Source organism: Austrofundulus limnaeus, unplaced genomic scaffold, assembly GCF_001266775.1.
Source record: "Austrofundulus limnaeus strain Quisiro unplaced genomic scaffold, Austrofundulus_limnaeus-1.0 Scaffold0, whole genome shotgun sequence".
In the NCBI taxonomy this organism is placed as follows: domain Eukaryota; kingdom Metazoa; phylum Chordata; class Actinopteri; order Cyprinodontiformes; family Rivulidae; genus Austrofundulus; species Austrofundulus limnaeus.
This window is the reverse complement of record NW_013952402.1, coordinates 7,637,611-7,649,542: the sequence shown is the minus strand read 5'-3', so window position 1 is coordinate 7,649,542 and position 11,932 is coordinate 7,637,611. Positions and strand designations below refer to the sequence as shown.

At 36.1% G+C, this 11,932-nt stretch overlaps 1 protein-coding gene across 1 annotated transcript; it reads left to right on the top strand.

Moving 5' to 3' along the window:
- The first annotated feature begins 693 nt into the window (after positions 1–693).
- Positions 694–11,557, top strand: LOC106512961 (coiled-coil domain-containing protein 6). Its single transcript, XM_014001538.1, has 9 exons — positions 694–960; positions 2,347–2,496; positions 4,248–4,376; positions 4,912–5,015; positions 5,616–5,776; positions 6,918–7,074; positions 7,731–7,831; positions 8,676–8,797; positions 10,016–11,557. The coding sequence occupies exons 1-9, from the start codon at positions 709–711 to the stop codon at positions 10,223–10,225; spliced, it is 1,386 nt and encodes a 461-aa protein (XP_013856992.1). The 5' UTR covers positions 694–708; the 3' UTR covers positions 10,226–11,557.
- The last annotated feature ends 375 nt before the right edge of the window (positions 11,558–11,932 follow it).

The window sequence follows — 11,932 nt, the reverse complement described above, 5'->3', positions numbered from 1 at the left end:
CACTGGTAATAGTTTATTTTTTACCTTTCTTTTCTTTTGTACTGCATGACTAAACCTATTTTCCACACCTTATTTTAGTTACTCTGTAACTGAAAATAATACACAGGTGGAGAGGAAGACAGTTGTGTGTGATTTATGTCTTCTCAGTCCATATCAGACCCCTAAGAGACATCTGAAGCTGAAAATGGGAGTAAATTCAGAAATTTTCTACACTAAAATTCCATTCTAAGAAGTTTGAGCTCAAAATAACATCACTTGTCCTGTGAATATTAAATTTTGAGATGTTAGTTCTCCCATTCTCCTCGCGATTGTGGGTATGCATATAAACCCCAAATTTCTGTTTTCATACTTCAGAAGAGAGCAATATGGATTGTGTATAAAACTAGATAGATAACAAATGCAGTGTTTGTCAAATTCGTTTAAAGTTTCACTTGGTAAARCCCATGTAAAGTAAATCAACAAATATTCAAATACTGTTTTAAAAGAAAAAGTGTATGTATAGACTTAGAGGAAATTTTATATTCACAAAGATTTTTCGAGGAATAATGTCCAAAATGATTTTTGTTTTAGTTCATGCTGTGTTTTTATTCTACAGCGGATAGAAACGTGAATTTTCATTATATCATATAACGGCTTGCCGTACAGTGCGTGCTCATCTCAAAGTAAACGTTGCAGCAGCTGCCGTCCTCTTCCCTACTCCACACAACCATGGCGGACAGCGCGAGTGAGAGCGACACTGACGGCGCGGGGAGCTCAGCCACCCCAATGTCGTCCTCGGCTTCRAATTCTGGCAAACCGAGCATCATAATTTCACAGTTTCGTTTGGAAGAACTGACGAACCGCCTTGCGTCGCTACAACAAGAGAATAAAGTTCTAAAAATTGAGCTGGAGACGTTTAAACTAAAGTGCAAAGCCCTGCAGGAGGAGAATCGGGACCTCCGCAAAGCTAGCGTCACCATTGTGAGTAACGTTAGCAAGCTAACTAGCTGCATGCTATTATCGCTATGTGCTACTAAATATATTAGATTTTTCAGTAGGTTAGCTCAGGTTAATGTTTTTTGTTTAGCTTTAAATATTCAATGCTAACACACTGCTTGTATTCGAAAACGCCTCTTGTTGTTTTGCTCGCTCTGCTATCGTTGCTAAATTAGCCAGCGGAATATCGTTTCCCTGATGGTGGGGCAACGATAGGCAGCTAGTTTGCTTTTGTTTTGCTTAGCGTTGCTAACGTTAGCCAAGCAATTAAAAGGCATCCGCAAAAACACGCACATGTCTGTATGCGAGTTTACATGATGTTTGCTTATTTTTCCAACTGATTACTCTCTGTTATACACATTGTCACCACATTTTGTCCACCAAGTATTACGGTAACTGGGTGGGGGAAAAATAGCAGCAACACATTGGCATGAGGTGACGCTGATATGTTTTCATCACGCTTAATCAACCCCAGCTTAAAAAACTGTAACCGAACTGTTTGATAAAATACAAATTTTAATAAGGCTAAACTTGGCGACGTATAAATAGTTTAATACTCAAACCCGCAGTGTTTTTTTAAACATTTTTATATTTACATATAAATCCCTACATAGACTGTCAACTTTGATCTTTCTACCAAGCCAAGCCATGTTTTCAACCTTTTAGCCATCAGTATATGTTTTTAAGCAACTGGAAATGTTTTCAAAGTAGCATCACAAGTTTGATCACTACTGAAACTTGCACAGATTTTCCATTTATTTTAAATGGGCATTAAAAATGACCAGGAAGCCAACTTAGAAATCTGAAAATGTTGAATTTGGGAAAGTCTTTTAATTTTGAGACTTGTAGGAATCACGTGTTACAACTGGCAGGTCAGTTTTTATGCTTGCTGTTTCTGTAAGTTTTGTGAGGCTGAATAAGTTATATATTTTAGTATTGCTTTTTTATTTCTAAACTAAACAATGTGCCATTCTTGTATTCTCTTAAACATATCTTAGCCTTGAGGTCAGTAAAGAATGCAGCCTAGGGAATGAGACTTGTAAGGGCAGACATATCACCACACTGTAATGCTAGCTGCTGTAGCTGTCCTGACACATTTTTCAAATAGCCCCCATGCTTCACTCTTCCCTTCAACATAAGCCAGCCAGTATTGCAATACCTCTTGACTCATTTGGGAAAATTATGCTTCCTCTTTGGCTCACCCACTTCACTGCAGCAAACACTAATTGGTGCGTACATGGCAATGCTCATTGGTTTGTTGTTCCATTTTAATCAGGATGGAGATCAAAACATTGCTGTGCCAGGATGTAAGAGAAATGTACCCGAGTGATGTTTCTTTTGGCATTAACCCCGTATGTTTCTGTCTCGCAGCAAGCGAGAGCAGAGCAGGAGGAAGAATTTATCAGCAACACCTTGTTCAAGAAGATCCAGGCTCTTCAGAAGGAGAAGGAAACCTTGGCAGTCAACTATGAGAAGGAGGAGGAATTTCTCACTAATGAACTGTCAAGGAAACTTATGCAAGTGAGTGATGGGTGCAAGAGGGGTTCAGTTCAGCACTGGAGAACAGCTTTTCTTATCTTTTCAGAACATGACAGACTTCTATCTGCCGGTTCCCCAAAAACTTGTTTCTGACAAGACCCCTTTAAATCAAACATGACTTTATGAAATAAAATTTGAGTAAATGTGCCTGTTTTAAATTCTGTGTAAATACTCCAAAGTATTACTTGTTAACTCTCGTCATTACTTTCAGTGGGACAATTAAATCATCTGAATTTAAATAACCAAACAATACAAGGAAGGACTTGAGCAGTGTTTTGAATGATTGCCTCACTTTCAGTGTGCTGAATGATGTACTGTCAGATCAAAGTAATTTGCTTGTTTTTTCTGTTCAGGCATCATTTATTACACCAATCTAACTTTGCCATCTTGGAGATGAAGCAGGAACTAAAATAAATGAGAAATGCCCAAACATGACTTCAGATGGTTAGATTATTTATAATTAGATTAATATGTCCATTTGACAAATTCCTACACTAGCTTAATGATCTGCATGAAGAATTTATTTTGGTAAACAAATGACAGAACACAGTTCAAAGAGCTGTTGCTTTTGCACTGTGATGATTGCTCTTTGTGTGCTTTTTATTTCAAAATGTTCAATTCTAGTTCTTTGAGAATTTACCAGAAAGTCATTGCTGCAAGAAACTAAAATACCTTTGGACATCTTTTTTGTTCTCCTGTTGGTCTGGTTTATGACCAAAATAATCCCAAAATGRTGATTTCCAGTTTCAGATTGTTGGACTGGCTGTCGCTGAAACACTAAGTACTCTGCCTCAATGTTAACATAGTTTCTGTTCTGGTTTTGTTGACTAACAGTCTCTGCTAAAAGTGCTGAAAATGCAAACTGGAATATAATACGCCCATGTTCAAGGAGAACAAATTGAATAGTTATATCGTCACAGTCAAAGATAAAATGAAACAAGGACATTTACAAGTCTGCCCTTGATGAGCCAGTAAACTTCCAGCCTCATTAAGACAGTGGAGTTCAAATATTTCTGTGACAAAAAAAAAACCTCATTAAAGAGTAAAATGGTTGTAAGAACACATAAGTGCTATTTTCACAATTCAACCACAATATTTTGTGGAAATTCACTTATAAGTCCTAAACCTTTAGTGTGTGTAAAACAAAAATGCTGTCCTGGGCGTGTCAGAACTTAAAAATTCCTTCAGCTGTGATACTTTCAGAGAGCTTATGTTTGAATGAAGATACTCATAAGTAATAACCACAATATTTAACTGTTTCTATTTTTAATAACTTGTTTTTCTGTAATGTTTCGCTAAATTAATTTGCATAACTAATTTCTTAAGTAATTACTTATTAAGAAATGAGTTAGAGGATAAATGAGGAATGAGACCAGAATAAATGCTTGGTCACAAAGATGTCCCATTTTGAAATCAGTGCTGAGCCACACCCATATTTCTTTTAGTGAGCTTGCCAAGTTACATTTTTCTGGGATGTTTAGCCCTAAATTCAGTAATGTTTTCTGGTGGTGTGAAAACATTTTCATTGTTGAAGGGAAACTTGATGATCTGAGACCAATGCATTTGTTCATTGTGACTATCAAATTATTTTTTAATTGTTATTTTCTGGCTTATCTTGTATCTCTTCTGTTCCTTTTATCTCATCCTCTCCTTTATTTATTTATGGTATTTTTATTATTATATTTCATTTACCCCTTCTTTTCATATATTCATCTACTCCTTTTCTCRTTTAGCTCCAACATGAGAAAGCAGAGTTGGAGCAGCACTTGGAACAAGAGCAGGAGTTCCAGGTTAACAAGCTTATGAAAAAGATCAAGAAAATGGAGAATGAGACCATCTCAAAGCAGCTAACCCTGGAACAGGTAGGTTTGTGTTTGTGTGCTGTATCTAATAGGTACAACTTAGTCCTGAGCACCTGTATGATTAAGCTCAGTTACTGTTGTCATGTTGTATAGCAACATTATACAAACTTCTACTAAATGTTACTAGGAAAAATAAGCTTTTATGTCTGTGGTTGGGTCAAATTTTCTGCTGTGACTAAATGTCAATTCAATTTTTAATTTATTTTTTTAACCAATATGTGAGGACACAGTGCCACTGTGCGTTTAAATTAAGAAAAAACTTAAGATGAAACGATCTGAAATTACTATGTTTTAACAGAAGAATGCAAAAGATCAACTCAGCTTATTTTATAAACTGAAAATAAAACAAAAATCTGCTCACAGTCATGTAGGGTTTTTCCTGGAACTGTGGTATAGCTGTAGTTCTAAGAAAGAAAAACTTATCAGAATAAAAACCTTGTGTTTGAGGTACAGATGTGTGTGTGTGTGAGAATACTTGATAACGTCAAGGTTTTGTTTTATTTTGAACGTCATTCTGTGCACTTTATTTTTCTAGTTGAGGAGGGAGAAGATTGACCTTGAGAATACATTAGAGCAAGAACAAGAAGCCTTGGTCAACAGACTGTGGAAACGAATGGACAAACTGGAGGCTGAGAAAAGGTATGAATTCATGATATTTGTCTTGTGCATAAATTAAGTTTTTATTCTAAATCTGCTTTTATCAAGAGGAACATTTGCAGAACTTGTCATGAAAATTGCAACCACAAGTTTTTGTTTTTCGAATAAGCATTTATGAAATGGGTAATGATTCTGTGACAATAAAATCTGATTAAAGCTGTTGTCAGTAACTTGACTGTTTACTGCTATAATTTATTAATAAAATTTGAGAAATAAATGTTGCAGAACTTTACTTTTGAAGGATAGTTTAAATAAGAAATTGCTCTTTTCTTTCTTTTACTTTCTTTAGTGTTTGACAAGCCAAAACTAAAGGGTGATGCATGTCTGCCACTAAAACAATGTTAGTGTTTCAGTATGAAACATTGAGGTCATGAAATACATTGTTTTCAGACTTACCACAAAATGCTTGTATTTGTATATGCATTTGGTCATTTATGTCCACTAAAATCTTGTTTTAAAAATGTATTTGTACTACTTACTGTATGTTTGTAAAGGCTTTGTAATCATAAAAGATGTAGTTGTTAAAAGCTTGTTATTTCAGCTAATGGATAATGATGGTATTTGATTGGTKTTCTAAACTAGAATCCTTCAAGAGAAGTTGGACCAGCCCGTATCTGCTCCTCCTTCCCCTAGAGATGTTTCCATGGAGATAGACTCACCAGAGAACATGATGCGGCACATCCGCTTCCTGAAGAATGAGGTGGAGAGGCTTAAGAAAAGCCTGCGTACCACTGAGCTGCAGCGTAAGTGTTCACTCATCTTTATACATGATCTTGTGGGTTTCAAAGAGGCAGATGGCCCTAAATGCTAATTTGTTTGTGACTGATGCTTAATCAAGCAAAGGTAATGAATTAATTCTACCCAGTGTAGACTGGTTTATTTTTGATACAGCCCTGTAAGAACAGGACACGTTCTTGCCTTCCACTTATGATTTACAACTTTGGTCACATTTCACCTGGAATTGGGTTAAGTAAAAATGACTACATATTGTTAATTCTCTTAAAAAAACAATGTCATGCTTGTCTGCAATTGCATTTTTGTCTGTATTCTTTTTAAAAAGTGTTTTGTCCCAACATATTACTACATTCCTGCATTAATATGAAACAAGAAATTTAAGTGTTTCAGTGTGTATTATGGGGGAATAAAATGTATTAACAATGAAGTAAAATAAATACATAAAACAGGAAACACTTCCTGTACACACCTCCTGTAGCAAAGGTAAAGAGGCAAAACAAGTAAATCCAGGATTTTACTTTCTGCAGGATAGTTTACATAGTGTTAAGTTGAAAGTGTAACCTTGCAACAGTTGAGCTAATAGTCACATGCAGTGTTTGTTAAATGGCACCTAACTCTGCTTAATTAGTTTTTTATATTGGAGTGCCTCAAGAAAGTTTCACTGGATGTGGTGGAGTAGATTAAAGTGTCTTTATCTTAGATGATTTGTATCATTAAAATAAAGGACTATTTTACAAGTCCTAATTTAATATCACGTGCATATACTCGGCCAACTGAAGAAACACTTGTCCTAAAATAACTTTGTTTAGTAAAGTCCTGCTTTATCTGCAAACCAAAAGAGTTCATTCAACTTAATGCAACAAAGAAAAGTAACTAAATGATGCACAAAGATGTTACTGATTTCTGCTAGCTAATTCATTATGTGCTTCATGACCACTAGAGGGAGATATAATTCCTACCTTTACTACATGGTGTGAGAAGCTGTGTCAAGTAAATACAGTTGAGTTGATTCAATGAGGCAAAAACGTCTTACAGAGACAGTTTTTTTAAATATATACAAATGTAGCACATTTCACTCTACAAATGAATGCAGGTGTTTTATCTTATCTATGTTATTGACTCACAAATTTTGTGTGTTCTACCTTGCAGACACAGAGAAGCGTGCCCAGTACATAGAAGAGGAGCGACAGATGAGAGAGGAAAACATTCGTTTGCAGAGAAAGCTTCAGAGAGAAATGGAGCGCAGGGAGGCCCTGTGCAGGCAACTGTCAGAGAGTGAATCCAGTCTGGAGATGGATGATGAGAGGTAAAACATAAAGCACACTTATTATTGTGACCACAATAACCTAAAACTGAGTACAAAAACTGCAAGCATCAGTGAAGTTAATGGATCAGAGAGAGTAATTGGTAAAACATGCCCGAACATCCATTGAATCTGGTTAAACAGAGACATTTTGTTCCATTTGGCTTTTATATGACTCACTTATTCCTACAGCTTCCAGCCATGGCAGCAATGATAAAGAATCCATAACTGCTGGTATACTTGTTAGCAAAACCTGCAGCATGGCCTTTCAGCTTAAACATAACATAAAAAATACAAATCTTTTAAATGTATCGAAAGTTTAGTTCCATCTTTATTATCTGTATTGATTCCAGTTGTTCTGGACTTATGGGGCGTGGCAATGCATTTGACAACACAGACTGCAGGGCACATCAACATGATATGCTGATACTGAGTGTAWAACAATACGTTCTAGGTCAAATGCTTCAAGTTATCTCACTGGCAACTGTTTAGAAAGGGAATGCTTTGGTCATACCAGCGTAAAGAGATCTCTCTCTTTTTTTTTCCTGGTGACAGAAATATAAAAATATCCCTAATCTAGAACAAATCATGAAACAAAAATGACTAGAAACTAGTCTAACTGCTTTTAAAATTTTCCATATTTTACCTAATCTTCCCAGGTACTTCAATGAAATGTCTGCACAGGGTTTGCGTGCAAGAACTGTGTCCAGCCCCATCCCTTACACCCCCTCCCCCAGCTCCAGTCGACCTATATCACCTGGTAGGTACAACACAACAATTTAAAAGTACCTTTCAGTTGATAGGACTCAATTTATTACCCGGTTTATCTTTGTTACAAAGGTTGTATAATTTTTATTCTGTCTAACTTGCTAATTTTAATTTACAAGCTATCCTTTTTTTTAATTAAATAAAACATGTTAATGAACACTTTCAGAAGCACTTTRCTATTGTGCTTTAACTGGAAATTAAAACCGTTAATCCTGAATTTGAACTTTAACTTGATAATACATTATAACTTTAATATTAAATTATAACTTTTGTAAGAAAGAACATTTTGAAAAGAAGTAAACAAATAACTAATATCTGTAGTTAAGAAAACATATTGCTTTATTTTTACTGTACTGGTATTGAGGGTTAGTTTTGTCTTATTCTGCAATTTAAACAGGTCTCAAAGTTCATTTCAGGTAGCCACAGTCACATATTGGTTCTAGTGTTATGTCTAGATTGATAGCATTGGCCATAAACAACCCAAAGGGTGGAAGTTAGAACACACTTCTTTTTGTCATATCTTTTTCATTATTCAACATTTGTTGGAAGGTTGAATTGACAACTTGTACTTGTTCTGTCCTCTGTTTTGTTACACACAAATTTAGTCTCTGAGGAAAAGGACTTAAAACTCATTGTGAATGACGTAAACTGTGTAATGCATTGAGTAAAGAACATAATTACAAGGTGTGCAGATGGCTTCTACACAGCTGATTTGATTTATTTCAGTTTTAAGATTTTATTTATTTATTTATTTATTTATTTTGCGGGGGGTGGTGGCGTGTTAGAATACTCTTTAGGTGAAAGGCTTTCTATTTATTTGTTTGCTTTTCTTGCAGGTCTCTCATATGGAACTCACACAGTTGGCTTCACTCCTCCGGCAACACTGTCCAGAGCTGCCATTTCCCACTACAACACCCCTGCCCTGCACATCCATGGAAGTTCCTCTCATGCTGTAGCAGTAAGTAGCATCAGCAGGCATCTTAAAGGAATAGTATGGCCAATTTGTATGAAGAAATCTGTCAAATGCTATCAGTAGTAAGTACCTTATCAACTACTGTGGTTTGTTTGATCAGCCTGTTTAGTCAGGCAAAGATGTTTACATAATTCCTGGCAGACTGATAATCAACCTCCTTAGTACACCTGTATTCATGTAGTAAGAAAAATGTTCAGTTGATAATCGGTGGACCTTACTTACATAACATGTTTCTGTTATGTAATAGAGTTGACACTTATTATTTTGTGTCAGCATCTTGTTAGTGAAGTTTTTCTGTCTAATGAACCACTGTTTCTAGTTTCAGTTGTGATTGTATCACCTAAACAATATCAGTCATAAAATCAGTCAAATTTAGCCTTGTTGAATTTGTAGTATTTACTCTATATAAATGTACTTGGTCAGCATGTTTTAGTTAAAATTCTTAACTAAGATGCTGAGCATGTTCGATTACTCTAACCTGCTGTTATGTAAATWATTTTTTTAAACCTTCGACACGCAAAAAAGTTCTGTTGACCTGGCTGTTTTCTGCTCCTTCGTTAAACCCTAGTTATAAAATAAACCATAGAGAACACTGCTATTTTGGTACAATTTAGATCACTACGACTTGAGTCCTGTTCAAAATGGAGACGGCGTTGACCAGTCGCCAACTTGCTAAAGTTTTCCAGTTTCCCAAAAGTGAAAACTGGAAAGAACTTGTCATGGTGTCTGATCTGTGACATGAAACAGTCCTTCACAAACTCTCCTTTGTAGCAGAGCTTAACTGTACCTCACATAGTTTTAAAACGCCTGCTCAGCATTTTCTGTTTCAGTTAATGTCTGTCAACCTACTCATTAAATTGTTGATCATTAGCAGCTGTTTGGTACATTTGGTTAATTATAAACCCATTTATGATTCTGCAAAATTTCTGATTTTGTGCACTTGTTTTGAAGTCAAATGCACTCAAACCATGTATTGATTTGATTCAGTATTTACTGTAAGCTCATTTTTCAATTAATTATTAATAATACATTATGTGCTTGTCAGAATATTCTTTGACAGTTCAGATCTATCTTATTAGCTTAAAAAGTTTTAATCTTCAAACAATTGCAACACTTTGGGTTGCTACAAACACATATGAAATGTTTATAATGCTGCCTNGATTAGGTGTATTTATAATGTTTCTCTCTTTCTCTCACAAATAGCGGCCTTCGCCAAGAAGAAGCACCAGTCCTGACAAATTCAAACGTCCAACTCCCCCACCCTCACCCAACACGCACTCAGGGGCCCAGCAGCCTCAGCCTCCACTCCCCCCACCAGCTCAGCCCATGGTTCAGTCAATGTCCTCCCCAGCAGCCATGTCACAGCACGCAGCAGCAGCTGCACCACCACAGCAGCCTCCCTCTCAGCCTTAACGCCATACACGGTTTGTGTTTCTGCGCATGGTTGTGCGCAATGAATGCCACGATGCTACCGCAGCAACTTCCGTCATTACCAGCTCTGGAAGTGAAGTTTCTTACTCTTAAAGTCCACAAAAGACGCAGCTTCAGAGGTTCTAGAGGGAAAAGGAACAAGTCGGCAACTCAGCCTTGGTAATGGTAGCTGCCAGCCAAATCCACATGTGGCGTTACTTCTCTTAAAAGGAAAAAGATGGACGAAAATACAATTGCTTCTGGGATTTGTAGGATAATTTGTTCCACCTTCTGTCTTGAAAATGTTTTTTTTTTGTTTGTTTGTTTTTTTTTTGCTTGGGACTAGCTGGTTTGAATTGTGATGCTTTTAAGATAGCACAAATGGCACAGTTAGTATGTTTCATGGTGGTGTTTTACTGTAGGTTGGATGTTTGAATCAAAGGATGGATCATCTGCTAGAAAAAACGAATACCCAGTAGGTCTTTTTGTTTTGTTTCAAGCCTATAATATGACGCTTGATAGCAGTAATGTCCTTCGCTCCAGCTCACCATTCTGTCTTTTAAGCAGTGTCAGCAATTCATTATGACCCCCCCACCCACCCACCCCCAAGTTAATCGTGGCTTTGATTAGGTCTACTTAAGGTGTCATAGACGACTGCTTGGAGTTTCTCCGTTATAGGGCATTGACCAAACAGAACTTGTGGCACGGTTTCAGTTTCAGAAAGCATTCAATGTTGTGCTGAGTCTCAGTTAAGACGAAAAGGAAAAAGCATTGAGGATGGACACTGGTACATAAATCRCAGATAAATGTCACCTTTTGAGGTGTTTAAAAAATAAATTCTGAGATGTTACAGCTTAGTCATGTACTCGGTCGTTTCTCTGATTTCTCTTTTTGGTGTATTTCTGAAAGCTTCTATCATCCTAATGGCTATTCTTCATCAGAAAAAAAATAATGCTCTTCACACTAAATATACATACTGCTAAAACATTCTAATTGAATGGTACTGTTCAACTAAATTTCTATGTATGATTAAAGCTCTTGACATGACAACTCCTGTTTAATTGTCAGTTTTATGGACATTTGCTATTCACTCGTACCAAGTGACRGTTTGTCATTCAAATTATATTTAACTTTGCAAAATGCTGTGATTTTATGCAGTTTTTATTTAATGGATCCTACTATTCATACGCRTTCGCTTTTATTTTGATTTTTTCCCTCTTCTTGTACTTTGCTTTAATGTAATGTTTCATTCTGAAAGTTATATTCTGCAGTACAACAAAACCGTAATGAATGGAAAATGTTTGTGCCTTAAATAAATCGCACCATCAAAGCTAACGTGAGATTGTAAAAAAGAATAGTTACTCATACGCAAGACTTTTCTTACTRATGTGTCACAAACACACAGAGGTAATGATGCTCTTTAAAACAGGTGAGTGTGTTGAAGGGTTTAATRGCTTTACTGTAGATTCTCAAATAGGTCTTTGATATGTTGGCATCAAATCTGATGTGTTTCCAAATTTTTTAAGGGAAATYRATACTTTATACACAAACATCCACACTTGGTCTGTAAAAACATATATAAATGAGTAATTGCATTGTTTTGTGTTTGTTTTAGAGGCGGTAAGGATATTGGTCCTTACTATGGAAGATACTTAGAGAGTCAATGGACTCCCAAACCATTTTGGCAAAAAAAATAGTGTTTTATATAAC